The sequence below is a fragment of the Gobius niger genome (genome assembly GCF_951799975.1).
Source record: "Gobius niger genome assembly, chromosome: 17".
In the NCBI taxonomy this organism is placed as follows: domain Eukaryota; kingdom Metazoa; phylum Chordata; class Actinopteri; order Gobiiformes; family Gobiidae; genus Gobius; species Gobius niger.
In genome coordinates, this window is record NC_136868.1 from 16,809,684 (window position 1) to 16,824,814 (window position 15,131).

Genomic DNA, 15,131 nt, shown 5'->3' on the forward strand with positions numbered 1-15,131 from the left:
CTTGTTGGATTAAAACTCCCAAATAAATACTTTAACTAATATTGCACAGTTGAAAAACTGGATGAATGTCTCTAATGCTTGTAAGTTGCTTATATATGCCCTTCCTCTCCTGTTGATAAGGCCAATGTATTTAATAATGTGATGGAGTTTGGTAGATGGGAGGTGGGAGAGGAGGGGTCATATTTATATGATTTAACTGTTTGGGGGCTTTCTCGCTCTGTCAAATTGAGCCTGCACACATTCTATAATTCCGTCTTATCGGCCAGAGGCTTTAGTTATTTACTTTAAAATGGACTAATTTCTTATTCCAGTGGAGGGGGTAGTGGCTGCTGACTTGAACAGCTGCTTCATGACCCAAAAAACTGTCAGTCTTTCCCTGGAATAAATTGTGGAATGTTCCATTTTTCTCCGCGGGGGTGAACCAAAGGTTCACGGTCCATGGTGTTCAGAGCTGACTCTCGGTGATATCCAGGTTTTATTCAAAGACATGGATGTTTTAGATCTGAAGACTATAGACTTTTTCCATGTTATGTCCAGGTTTTGGACCGGTCTGGGCTGGATGTTTTGCACAGCTCACCCCCGCCTCTTAGAGCACACGGTCGTGTAGGCTCATAGTAGAATCAATTCACAGAGAGGGCAGCTTGAAACCGCCTGCTCATGCCTGTGCGCTTAGTTTGGGGAGAGTGGCGTGTCGAGCAGCTTGGAGTTTAATAGTCCTGGTAGCATCCGTGCAGTATGTACATGTCTGTCTCTCCATGTGTACGTGCGTGGCGGTTACGGCCACTCAGAGACAACGATGTGCTCGGAATCTTGATATGATGCTTCTGAATTGCCATCTTTTCTGTGCGTAACGATGTTCACGACAGATGTTTAGAAATAAAGTTCGTGCGTTCTGGGTGTATGGATGTATCTATTCTGTTTTCTCTGTTATAGCCTGTGCGATGATGACTTCAAGCTGGCTGGGTCTTTGGATGCCCAAAGCAGTTTAACCATTCACAATACGCACTGTTCGCATGGCGCGAAAAGACACATATTTATTAATACAGAGTCTATCCACAGGTTCTTTTTAATGCACTGAACTTATAAATCCAACCATTTCAGAGCTCCCCGGAGGCTATCGATATGTTTGTCCTTCCTCCCAGTTCGTTTTGATTTTGCGTGATTACGCAGCGCTTGCGCAGGTTGCATTTACCATAGTGTTATGTCCAGTTCTATTCAGTGCATTACCCCAAGGTAGAGCTGATGGGTATTTTCTTTTCCATAAAGTTTGCGCGAGCGTAGCCACCAACTCGCATCAGCCTATAATGTTATTAGTGCTGAAATTGATATTGGGACCAGGGGCCTTCACTTTGCAAGTTATTCAGCGACAACGCTTGTGTCACGTGTCGTGAATAATTTATCATCAACACATACGTTTGTATTAACATACTGTTTATAAAAGACAGTTTATCCGACTTCTTTCTTTTTCCGATTCATTTAAGGTTTCGGAGGCTTTTGTGTCTAGATCAGCCTAAATAATTCACACATATACAGTAGTACAACACACTGTCCAATCATTTCCCTCATGAACCCTTGGGGGAAATGAACCTCCTTTACTTCAGTGTCTCCTCTCTCATTATTCTACTCATTTCCAGAGTCGCACGCGCTCCTCTGCGTGCATTTACGTGCGTGCGCGTGAGTCTGAGGTGGTGGCTTGTTTAATGCACTGCAGGTTGGCTCCTGCAGCAGGTCTGGCCAGATAAGAGCAGCACACGCTTTCTGTTGGGAGGGAGGCAGAGAGAGGGGAACATTGCCTCTTCACTCACATAAACCATTAAATTGTAATAATGGGGCCACCAGCGCTACGGGCTGAATCCATAGCGCCCCCTATGGGTTATTTTGAAAAGTAACAGCGACGACCGCCCGCGCATCTAAATGCTGAAACTAGCCAATTCATAAGTTTCATATGGACACCCATTAAACAGTAGTATTTACATGCGCTTCCATCTGTCTTAACTAAAAAAACATGTTGCATGTATATCTATAAGTCCTATGAATGGATAAAAGGGCAATAATGTGTGGAAAACATGACAGAGAGTGGGGGGAAAAAGGGACAAATCAGAGTCTGACCAGTCTGACATGAGACACATGTATTGGTGTATCTAGTTTAAACCACGAGCTTTTGTCTAGCAGGATAATCATTCTTTTTACCGACAAAGAGCATTTGCTCTGAAATTGATACACCGACTTTGAATTAGGAAATAGTCAGTGTGATTTTGTCAGACCTTTGATTATCTCAATAAAGATGCTTTGTTTCACTCAGCAGGCAGTCTTTTCTTTTCTTTACTTAATGTGTTCTCGCTTATTGGGCCCTTCAATGTTGGTCTGATTTGTGGAGTTTGATTCCGTGTCAGTTCATGTTTAAAGATACGTTGTTTTTTTTTAACTGTCACACTTATTTAACATTAACCCTTTTAAGTGACGAAATGTTTTTGATCCTCATTTATCTTTATTGTTTTTTTGTTTTGTTTTTTCCTCAGTCTCTCATTGTATAAACTGCTCCCGAGCACATTCCTCATGACTGTCCCTCTATTAAGAATATAACTGTCAGAAAATACCAGGGGCAAGGAGAAGCATTTCGGCCTGAACTTGGAACTGTGCTTGTTGTCTGGCAGCATTATGCGATGGAAGTTACTCTGGGGCCACCAAGTGGACAATCACCATCATTACATCTCAGAATGACCTGGACGCTTCATCAAATGAGTCTGAACAACATCTTACAGAGATTGAAAGATTTAAGTCCGTATCAATGCACAAAAAAGGCCTATTGATTAAATATAGACACAAAAAATAACATCAGCAATATCTTTGTGTTCTTAATAACCAGGCTTTAACGGCATCATGTGGAGAGCTCTTCATCTTCACAAACTTATTATCCTGGCCTTTATTTTAACCAGGAAAGTCCGAAGGGGATCAAGGAGTGTCTTGTCCCCAAAGCCAATGGTGCATAACGGGGAGAACATGCAAACTCCACAAACATAGGAATCGAACCTGCTTTATACACTGGCATATCCACACTAATCAAAACACAGTTCTGACAAAGCTAGAGTTGTTCCTTTATTTACAATGAATACACGTGATTTGTTTTCTCACCGAAAAGAAACAGACCAGTAAAAAGAAATACAGGTTTTTGCTTTAAATCCTCCTTCCCCTTTATCCCATCAGAGCTAATGCTGAATAATCTGCAAATCACAGTCATTCAATATTACACATTCTATTCAATGGTTACGGTTCCTAGTAACACAAAAGAGTCACGAGTCTACAGTGGAGTCTGGCATGGGGTTATAAGGTCAACTACCAAAGCGTCACTTGCATGCATGGTTTATCATTGTCTACACAGCCGGGGGTTAAAAGAGAGCGTTATACAGGACATCAAAAAGCACTGAGAGAAACCTTTCTATAATAAGACCATAACAAAAGTCTATGTCAAAAGCTTTGCATTATACATATCGGCAATCCGAACATTTTGACCACTGTGTTACTCGCTCATGTGCATCTCCTGCCTGACGGACACGGATCACAACAAACCATTAGGTCAAAATGTCCACTGGCAGCCTGATATATCCCACGCATTAACACATGATAAAGAGCAGGTCTCTATGTGGTCCAAAATGTTCTTTTCCCGTGTTGTTACAGAGGTTACCTTCAGTATGTGCCCTAAGACATACAAAAGCTATCAGAAAGCACACTAAACAACTAAGAACTCTGGTATAGGTGATATAATAGCAATATCATGGTATAAGAGAATACTTGTTATTACAATAATGGGTGCAATCTTCCCATTTTGCACTATACATACCAACTCAACGCGTTCATCTGATGATATAGCTGTACATGGCACTTTGATAACATTATCCACAGCTAACTCAGTGGTTCTCAATAAATACAGTTGAAAATAAATAAATAAATGCATTTCCGGAGAAACCTTTCCCATATTTGTGCTGTGTCCAAACAAATATGAAAACAGAAAGATAAGAAAGAAACAACAAAATGAAAAAAAATAAAACATAATCCAGTGTACTCAGTGCCAAGATACATTAGGAATGGTGAGGGGATGCTTCCGAATCAATATGCGAATCGCTGCACACTAAGGGCAGGTTACTGCCTCTGGTTACCCAATGAGCATAATCCGGTAGGAAATAAAAATTGTTCTTTAGAGAGTTTTTATACTTGAAGACGTTGTAAGTGCTCGCAAAGCTGATTATGTAAACAAATCATAAAGCTCCAAGAGTGCTCTCTAAGGTATTTTACTCACTTACAGTATAATTTATCTTTCCTACCACCCACATTTTTCTCCGCTTTCCTTGGAGCTAGTAGATAATTGTATTGCAGTTCTTCATTTGTCTCACATTGTTTACACGGCACATGAAAGATGATCCAAAATGCACAGCTGTGAGTTGTATTTTTCACTCGTCTCTGGTGTTTTGAGACATAAATATGCAGAGCTGTTTGTAAGTTATCAAGGCTAAACAAGGGAGCGACTGGAGAATGAATGTACAGTAAAGTAAACATTAATGGCAGCCGAGGCCCAAGATCACAACGAAATTATAGGTGGATAAAAGATGAACTGGTGCAACCGCGTTCAAAAGCATAATCAGAAAAATAAGGTGCTCCTCTAAACACAGGTTTTGTTGAGGTCGACTTTGACTGGCAGGGGGCCGGCCTCTGGACTCTCTTCTGATTGTTTCATAGTGACGGCGATCATGGGGCTCAGGTGGAACGGGTTGACTTTCTGGGTATTGTCCAGAAACTCCTTATCTCCGTTGATGCTCAGCTGAATGAACAGAAAACAATGTGACTTATTTAGGAAAACCTCGGCAAAAGTTTAAAGTTGCGAGACAGAATGGAGAGAGACAGTGGTTTAGACCAGGGATTCTCAAGCCTATGTCAGTTAAAACTAATGTTACTGAGTTGTTTTGATCATAATTTCAGTTCAAGATAACGTCCACTCATCTTCAATCTGCTCCAATTCAAAGTTCTTCACTGGCTACACCTTTCCAAAGTACGGCTTTCCAAAATGTTCCATAGGGTGAACGCAGCTTGTGATCAGTGCGGCCAGGAACAGGCTTCATTATTTATGGAATGCAGTTGCATCCTGACCCTGTGCTTGCACTTTTTGGAGAACTCCCAGTAACGGCTAATCTTAATAACAAGCAGAAAACGTATTTATTTCAGTGCTATCGAGAAATTGATATTACTAGAATGGAATAAGAAAAACCCTCCATTAATTTGTTGTATGATATTATAAAGCACGTTCAATTGGAAAATATCAAATTTGATTAAAAGGGAAGGTGGAGTTTTTTTATCTGACGTGAGACCCTTTTCTGGGGTACTTTGAAAGATTCAGGCAAACACGTGAATGAATGGCCTGCCCCCACCGCCCCTTGTTGTTTTTTGTTGTAATTTTTTTTAAATGGGACCATACGGAGTTTGAAAATGTTAAAATTATGTATTTTCCTCCCCCGACAAGTTCCAACAATATCCTAATGTGTAGAATGAGCCCAGACCCCGAAATCTATAATAAAAATAATTGAAAAGAGGCATATCTACTCCCCTTTCATTTAAAAACAAAAAAATCTTATTTATTTGTTATTTTTTCCCTTTTTTGTCCCTATTATTTTTTGTCAGTTCTGTTCTGTTAAAAATCTTTAATAAAAAGAATAAAAAATAATCAAAAAATGTACTGCTTGTTCAATAAAAAACATGTGTGAAACATTTTTTCCTATTTGCCAAACTGCATTTATATGTTGGTCGTGGCTTGTCTCCTTGGGTAACGGTGGCCCCGACGCCGCACCACTTGAGAACCACTGGTTTAGACAGTCTGTTCTCACCTGTGTCTTGATGTGCTGCTCCGGTGCAGTGACCAGACTGGCACAGCTCAGCCACAGCATCACCATGATGGACAGAAAGAGACAGGCAGCTAAGATCCAGCGAGGGAGGCCTGAGCGTCTGCAAAAAAAAACAAAGTCAACAAATGGACATACACACCATGTTTAACTCTTTTTCTTGATCTCACTTAAAAAAAAAAAGATATTATTTAATGCTCCATCTAGTTATTCTTGTTGAATACTACCTTGACATGCATCCCAGGAAGTCGTGCTCAGCTGTGGGGTCCTCCGTGTGCTGCACTGGGTGTTTCCCTTTACCTCCTGCTTTAGACGCTCCCTTTTCTCCATGTCCTCTCAGACCTGTCCCGACACATTTAGTTTAGTCTTGCATCAAACAATACGCAGCTCCTGAACACAGAGAGTGCGCTCTCACCGTGGGGTCTCTGGGTGTGAGAGTGGACCTGTGGCCAGGGTTTGTCTGCCACATTGGAGCGAGGGGCCTGCAGTTCTGGGACAGTGTACTCCATCTCGGGCTGGCTCTGAACAGAACAGAAGGCGGGATTTTTATAATGTAAACTCAGACATTTGTGGGAAAAACACTCTCCAGCTAATTACAAAGCATTTGTCATGAGTTTTCTAGCATCTCTGTGACAATGACCCTGAAAAGTCACTCTGCAAGTTGTGAAATGTGCCGCTAAAAACAGGTACAGGGCCTTTAAAGTGCAAATGACACAATTATATTCAAGATGTTGCTAAAGATTGTACCCAACTTTCTTTAGTTTGACCATTTTTGTGATGTTTAGAGTTTCACTTCCTGATTGGACAGGAAGTGACATGATAAAGGAAGGCAATTTAAAGTCAATGGGAAATGAGTCAAACTGCTAACTGTTACCTGTATCCATGTCACTTCCTGTCAGCAGCTTAAAAATTAAAATACAAATAACTTTCATGCTTAAAGTGCATATGACATTTTTTTTGGGTTTTGAACATATGACTCATTTGGATGGATAACATCAGTTGCAAGTTCATCAGTTGCACAATTGACTTCAAATCATAACAACAACGCCAGTGAAGTGACGTCTGTTTCGATCCAGCACGCCAAAATAAAAGCACACAGCTCGTCCCATTGAGTAGTTCAGCAGGTACTTGCAACATTACAAGAATATAATTAAATACACACATTTTAAGTGGTTTGTCTCTTAATAATTAGGCAGAAAAAAGTTGAACTAATGAATAAGACGGTGCTTTTATTTTTGGTGTGCTGGATTGAAACAGGAAGTCACTTCTTGGGCGGCGTTGTTATGATATGAGCTTATGAGTCAATTTTAATTTTATTTCAGAGAAGCAGCAATTTTAATGAAGAAATGTTATTTTAGGGCAGAAAAGTTATTTTTATTTGAATTTTTAAGCTGCTGACTGGAAGTGACATAGAAGAAGGTAATACTCCTTAGCAGTTTGACTCATTCCCATTGACTTAACATGGTAACATGGCAATAGTTCATCTATGTCACTTCCTGTTGGTGTCCAATCAGGAAGAAGAAAGCTGGGTACAATCTTCAGCAAAATCTTAAATATAATCGTGTGTCTAATGTGTCATATGCACTTTAACATTTCTTAATTAAATTCAATTATAATTATGCAACTGATGAACTTAAATAAGTCATATTTTCCAAAGCTTTAAAACCTGTCTAAAAATAAGTGTTCATTTGGGTATTCAGTTACAGAGCTAAAAATGGGACAGTTTCTCTTAAACACTGTCATTACACTGCCTTTAGCCTCCACAAGCTTGCTGCTTCCGGCAAAGGAAAGCGGATTTAGGTTCTCCGCGGAAGCCCCCTCCCCTCCTCAACAGTAGCACGACTCACAGCAGTGGTCCTACTACTCACGACAACAACACTCATTTATATAAGATTGCACAACTTTCAGTAAACAAAGAATTCATTGCCTTTTAACATGAACATGCAATTATTACTATTATTATTATTGGAAAAAACTACTTTCACAAAAGAAATGTAAAAAAGGAAAACAAAGATTTCCCAAGTGCAAACTCCCCAAACCTCCATAGTTGAAAAACTTATTTCACAACCGCCTTTATTACCCCTAGTGTGCAATGTTTTCTGACAGAGTGCATTGAAACCAGATGCAGCGCCAGTGTGAAGGTTTTGGGGAAGGGGGCACATGTGAAGGGGGGGAAGCCTCTGATTGGTTGGAAACCGACGGGACCTAACCATCAGAACGAGTGGGGCCTGAGCTGCATCTGCAAAGCATTACCAAAGGGGATGTAAAAGGTGCTCTGCTGTAGAGAGGAGGAGGGTTTATTCAGTTCAGAAATGCTCACATCAGTCAGGAGCAGGGGTGCGGGAAATTTTAATTGTGATCGAATCAAAAATCACAATTTTAACATTTGGAATGAGGGAATTGCAAAGGCTGGTCTTATGGGTAATACGTACAAAGCATTTTAACATCTTAATTCCCACCTTATGTCCAGTTTGGCTTTACTTTACCCAAAATCTAAAAGCTTCTTTAAAATAAAAAGCGACAAAAACAAGGATGAAAATGCAACAAAAAGTGACAAAACGGCCCAGAAAAACAAAAATGTGACAAAACATAACACAATATTGACAACAGTGCAGCAACAAAGTGAGGATGAGGATACATTTAGATCAGTTTTGTGGGTCTTTCAAATGAGGCACTGGCCTATAGGCTGTAAGAAGCTTGTAGATTTGGGAAAAGTCGAACTAGAGAAAATGTGCTCAGTAAAGAGTAAAAGTTTCAGATTTAACATTCGCTTCTGTTCATGTTTAAAATCGAATCGCGATGTATTTCAGAAATAGCAATAATCATTAGATAATTTCCCCAAATCAATCAAAATCAATTAAAATCTGTCTGGTTTGAGCTGTGACGTATAGTAATTTCAGCATCAATTAATTTAAATAGTAAACAAGAGCAAGTTCACTCTTCATGCTAACCCCAAGCCTGTATAAATAGTGGATGTTATGTCACTCACGAGTAGTCCAAATTTAAAAGCCGAGCCCTAAAGTACCTATGTTTAGTTTAGTTTAGTTTAGTTTAGTTTAGTTTAGTTTAGTTTAGTTTAGTTTAGTTTAGTTTAGTTTAGTTTAGTTTAGTTTAGTTTAGTTTAGTTTAGTTCAGTTTAGTTTAGTTTAGTTTAGTTTAGTTTAGTTTAGTTTAGTTTAGTTTAGTTTAGTTTAGTTTAGTTTAGTTTCATTTGAGACAACAACAACATCAACAACTGAAAATGATAATAGCCTGGATAAACTGGGTTGGGCATTGTTTCAATCAGTGTCATTCTATATTAGTGATTACAGCTTTTAAATGTAATGTAATATGTTTGTGTGACATATTACTGTTTCAAAAATGTAGCTGTATTACACTACACTACATATAAACTGAAATGAGCAATAATAATAATGCCACCGAGCAAAAGTGCAGTCCGGGATTTCCTTTTCCTTCGTTTTCCCCCATTCTCTTGTGTTTTGTTTTCATAACATTAACTACAGACTGCAGATCTAATAAACTAGTGTCCAATCTGATTTGGTGTTGCATTTTATTTGGGGGCATTTAAACGCTCTTGTAACTCGACTTGAATTGTAAAGACTAATATATTCCCGTATTTTGTGTAAGTAATATGTTATATTCCTTAGTTACTGTAAAAAGTAGGGTTGAGTAGGGTAAGGTGAAATGTCGGCAAAAGCCAGTGCGATGTACCACAGCTATAGATGCGGTGGTGGTGCATCTAATACAAGAGGTCGGCAGCGTCTGAAACCATCAAAATGTAGCCTCTAAGCACTAAACACTAGCAACTAATCCTTAACCTTTCATGGGGTCAACTGTTAGATCTCTATTCAGTTAGTGAACTAGAGCTTCAGCAACATTATGTCCAATTCGACCATCCTTACCCAGGGGAAGGGGAAGTGACATCACCAACAGTTCTCTTTCTTCTTCTCTAAAGTTATTGGTGGAGTGCATGTCGCCACCTACTGTACAGTGTCCAACAACAACATAGTGTCCAAATAAAGACATTTAAGGAGAAAAATAAATCCAAATGATCCATACATTTCCTTTAGTGTTATTTTATTTCAACTGCTGGTTCATAAAGCTACAGTAGAAAATTACTCATGTGGCGTAAGTTTCTACTAAATGAAAACAAAAGCACAAACTGCCTTCATTTAAGCCATTTACTGAGGCGGCTCTTTAACACACTGACATGTGACTGAGCTGTGGTGACGACAACATGAATTTTGTCACTTTTAGTCTTTTAGTCTTTTAGTCTTTTATTTTTATTTTTATTTTTATTTTTATTTTTATTTTTATTTTTATTTTTATTTTTATTTTTATTTTTATTTTTATTTGTTTTTTATTTTATTTTATTTATTTATTTATTTTTTTTTATTTTTTTTTATTATTATTAAATGTGCACCTGTCAATCAACAGTGGTCGGGCATGAATCACTCGAGGGTGGGGGCGAGGGGGGTGGGGGGATTGGCGCAGTGGCTTATGGGATGGCACATAGCTCCTAATCACCAGTGAGTTAGCATCAGAGGTCCCTATGCCTAAGTGGCTATGATAGTTAGCACTGAGGCTCCTTTTCCTAACTCCTTCCTAACTGACTGACCAATTCGGAGGCTTCTTATAATGGCGGACGCTGACACACATCCGGTTTGGCGTAAGAGCTCTTACCAGTTTACTGATTTCGGACGCAGCAGTTATTTCAAGAGAAGATACTCCAAAATGAAAAGTTAAATCAATGACTTGTGTATGCTGCAAACTATATTACAAACTAGGATTCTGGGAAGCGAAAAAACAAACAAAAATCCAGCATCATGCCCACTGGTGAAAGGTGAAATTAAAAGTAAACCACAAGGGAAGGATGTTTGACACACGGCGACGCTGAGGAAATGACAGGAGGCAATGGGGCATAGCAGATATTGGGATGTGGCATTGATGGGCAGGATGAGGAATGAGAACAACTGAGGGAAAGCTCATGTTAGATGTTTCGGAGATAACTTCAGAGAGGCCGGACGGGAGGTGGATGATGATGAATGTGGAGACGCCTGAAGGGAGAAGACGTGTTTCATTTGCCCCGAGCGCTGAGCGTCATCATGCCTGTTTACCACGTGCGTTTCACTGTCATGATGTTTTGTGCTCGCGTGAAACACATTACAGCCCCCGACGTGCGTCACATGTGGGCAAAGCACGTTTCGTCTCCAGAGGTGAGAAAACATGACGTCCCATTTGGAAGTCAGTCTCAAAAATCTGACAGATCACCAGCAGGGCGTTTTGTTCTGCTTCTCATCTGTTCGCGCACACATTCGTTTTGTCCCTTTCAAATCCACTCTGCCAGATTGACAAATGTGAGATGAAATGTGGTAGAGAGAATCTTGTACTCTGTGTTACAGGAAATTTAATTTGCTCACCGCACCACTGCACACTAAGAAAGTGCTCTTTGTCCATATTGTAACAAACTGTCCCAAAATGAACAAGAGGGTGTTACTCTGCTTCATTCACAAACTAAAATCAAATGTGAAGTCATCGTTACTGGTTTCTATTTGTAGTATTATTATTACACTTGAGTTCTTTCCTGTGAATGAAAAACCTGCCACAACAAGCAACTGCTTTCAGTCTAACAATGACATTCATTAAGCTTTGGCAGACATGTGTGACCATCAGAAAAACAAGAGAAATAGGGTTATAAACAAGCTGTGCAGCTAGTCCCAAACTCTTCACCCACCTCCACAGCGCATTTCCCACACCACAGTCCCTTCATCAATCAGGAACTTTTTTTATATTTTACAGTCAAAGAGTAAGTTACCCACACACATGTCTGTCACTGCTAAAACGAGCACACATCTATTACTCTGAAAGTCATGCTGGTAATTTCATGTTATGTGGCGGCTGCATTTGAGGTTTACCCAGCCTGTATACGGCGGCTTATATCTTGTAATAAATCTCAGCATACTGAGAAGAGAGTGTTCATGTCTACTGTAGGCCTTTTGTATGGGCTACAGGGATAAAGACTGTAATTTAACATGGAGGCCTTTAATTATGAAGCTAAATTTACCCAAAGGTCACGTAATGCAAACAGGAAAACTCCTCTGACATTCTTGTTATGTTTTTGAGAAACAGATACTGTAGGAGGGGAATATTTATACACTTGGCTGTGGCTGCAATTGCTTTAAAGCAAATTTATGAATGTATATTAAAACTGATATGAAGTTAAATGGTTAAAACCACATTGCTACATCTCAGCAACAACACAGTTAAATAAACACTTAAGTGATAATAAACACTTTATAAAGATCAATTAGACCAGTGGTTCTCAACTGGTGGATCGAGACCCAAACGTGGGTCACGGAACCATTTTCAGTGGGTCGCAAGATTAAAAACATTTATCAGTTTTTATCATAAATGTAGCTTTTTAGGCTTATTTAATGCTTAGTCAACAACAATATTTGATGAAAAGACAATATTTTACATTATGTTTAACAAGTTGAAGACGTATTTGGGTCATGGCTTGTCATCCCAGGCGATTGTGGGTCCCGACGCCATTCCAAACAACGGGTTATCTTTGAAAATACTTAGTAAAGACAAACATATTTGCTTTACAACAGGAAGCATTTGGAAGAAGCCATCAGAGCTAAGCAACAAGATCAACCATAAAGATGAGCTTATGATGCAAAGTTACGTTCAGGTCTGAGGAGAGGCTCACAATAAAGAAGCATGTTTTTAAAGGTGTTTTTTGGGGGAAATTGGAAAAAAAGAAAATGTGGAATGCCAACAGGTTTCCCATAACCCATCTATTGTCATGATAAGACATATGAAAAGCAAATACCTGAAACACCACCACTTTGCCGTCGTCTGCCTGCAGGTAGAAGGTCCAGGTGGAGGAGATGAAGCTTTGGGCTGAGCTGACAATGTCATTGCACCAACTGGACACGGCCTCCATCACAGATGGGGCCTTGGGTCGCAGCGTCATGGCCCTCAGCTGTGAGCAAATAATGAATACTTTTGAATGTGTTGTGTAACTGGTATTGCGTATTGGCTGAATTAATAGAGTCATACTGTCACACTGACATGTGTCTGACAGGAGCTTATTTACCTTCCTCCTCTGGATCTCAGGTTCAGAGGGCTGACTGGCACAGCCGGTGCTGCAGGCGTCCTGCTCCAGCAGCTTCATGTAGGCCTCCTGACATGCTGCAGAGGACACAGAAACACACTGTAAACAAAGCTTTAAAGAAGATGCACAGTCACACATGGGAGAGAGGAGTGCAGCACAGTAGGCAGGCAACAAACTGTTTATGTGATGGAAAAGACTGGCTCTACAAACTAGGTGTGAGGGGGGCAATGGGGCATCTGCTGTCTGGACAGCAAATCACATTATTGATTTCCAATTCAGCAGTCCAACAGACGTAACCGCTTCAAACACCAGAAAATACTTCCAGAGTCTGCCACCTTCACTGACAGCAGCAGGAACAAAGAAACACACAAGGATTTCTGTAATGCTTGTTCACGAATGAACAATTGTTATATTTACTTAATTTTTTGTCATATTTAGACCAAAACTGATAACATAAAGTCAGTTATGGCATTTAAAGACCTGCACAGAAAGCAATGATTAAAAACGGAACTGAAAAATGTTTACTCCAAATAAAAAAAACAACTAAACTGAACAATGGTTCAAAAGGCCCTTACAAACTTGAACTCTGACCTGGAGGCTGCACTACCCTCCCAGCATTGAAACAGGGGGAAATGAACAGACTGGCTCACCTCCCTGACACTCCTCCTTGCTGCTGTTGAAGCCTGCGTTGCCATTGACGAACTGGCAGATGGAGTAGAGGCGACATCCACGGTGACAGGCGTTCATTATGGAGTCCTGATTCACCCAGACGCACGGAGGAACAAACAGGACAGAAGATATGACATTTGGGCAGACTGAGTATAGTTACAAAATGTGCTATAGAATTCGGTGACAGGACCAGGACGCAACACAAGCAAACTAAGGTTCAAATTTGTGCATAATACATAAAATGTATAGTCTTGCACTGTTAAGACTCCCATCACCTTATTGGTGCACAGCATCTTGGAGCAATTGCACCCTCTGGTGTTTGATCTAGAAACAGGCTAGACAAAGAGATTCCTCCCGTGAAGGGGCCATAATTGTGCCTGTCAACATCTTCGCGGCTTTCTTCTTTGTAAACAAAAGCGCAAAACTCATGATTATTCCAAACTCGGAAATTGCACCCTTTGTCTTAGACATTTGACCCAGCGCTTATTTCAGTCCTAATACAACTCCAGGCAGGTGACAAGGCCTATGCAGTTTCTGACTGCAAGATGTCTGAACCACACCTGCCCCAGAAAAGACAAGGTGTTTGAAGACCTATGACAGCAGATAACTATGCTGTGTAAGGAGCAAAAAGTCAATTAAGTCTTTTTATATTTCACAAAAGTCTTGGCTCAGTGTGGGCTAGGCCTTGGAGATATTGAATTACACAGACATAAATAAAATCGTAAATTATTGCGACAAACATTGCCACAACACGGAATTACACCATGTTCAAGACGCTGAAGTAAAGAATCTGAATCCATTCAGGCCTGTGTGCGTTATAGCATCCCTGAGATGCGGAGACAGGCGGGAGGCTGCAGGTACCGTTATTACGCACATTATGTACACAGACCCATTGCATGAATGCAGAAAGTCCATTTTGAATAAACATCTGAAATATCCCGACAACGTTCCGTACATGGCAGATTTCGCTGCAGAGGCGCTGAAGCTACTGGACATGCCGTGGAGATGCAGCACTTAAAGGGTGTTGTTAATGCGCTTTCTGCAGCAAAGCTACGCTAGAGCCTGGACCGAACAGGACTAACTTACTTTAGCGGGGCTCTTGTTTTTGATGGTGAGCTGACATTGCTTTTTGCAGTAATTGATGTCGCCCAGTTGGTTGTCAAAAAGATCCGAGGAGGCCGCCGCGAGCGCAGCGAGGAGCACAGAGAGCAGTGCCGAGAAGCAGCGCATGTTGCCGTCGAGCAGGAGCATCTGAGCCGAGGAGAGGAGCGCGGAGAATCGGGAGATTGTGGCAATACTGAGCTCCCTTTGTGGCGGCGCTGGCGCTGCTGCGGATGCTGCTGGCCGTGGCGTCACCGTCGTCATCATCCTCATCACCACGCACGCTGCCCCTCTAAAAAGTACACAAATGAGCCATCACTGCGGTGCACTGTCCCTGCCTGGGATATAGAGTAACA

The 15,131-nt window shown here is 40.6% G+C and overlaps 1 protein-coding gene across 1 annotated transcript; it reads right to left on the reverse strand.

Moving 5' to 3' along the window:
* Window positions 1-3,083: 3,083 nt before the first annotated feature.
* tmem59l (transmembrane protein 59-like) lies at window positions 3,084-15,054 on the reverse strand. Its single transcript, XM_079574468.1, has 8 exons — window positions 14,761-15,054; window positions 13,656-13,761; window positions 12,988-13,082; window positions 12,721-12,873; window positions 6,301-6,406; window positions 6,113-6,227; window positions 5,871-5,988; window positions 3,084-4,813 (listed from the first exon to the last, which is right to left on the reverse strand). The coding sequence occupies exons 1-8, from the start codon at window positions 15,046-15,048 to the stop codon at window positions 4,655-4,657; spliced, it is 1,140 nt and encodes a 379-aa protein (XP_079430594.1). The 5' UTR covers window positions 15,049-15,054; the 3' UTR covers window positions 3,084-4,654.
* Between the last annotated feature and the right edge of the window lie 77 nt (window positions 15,055-15,131).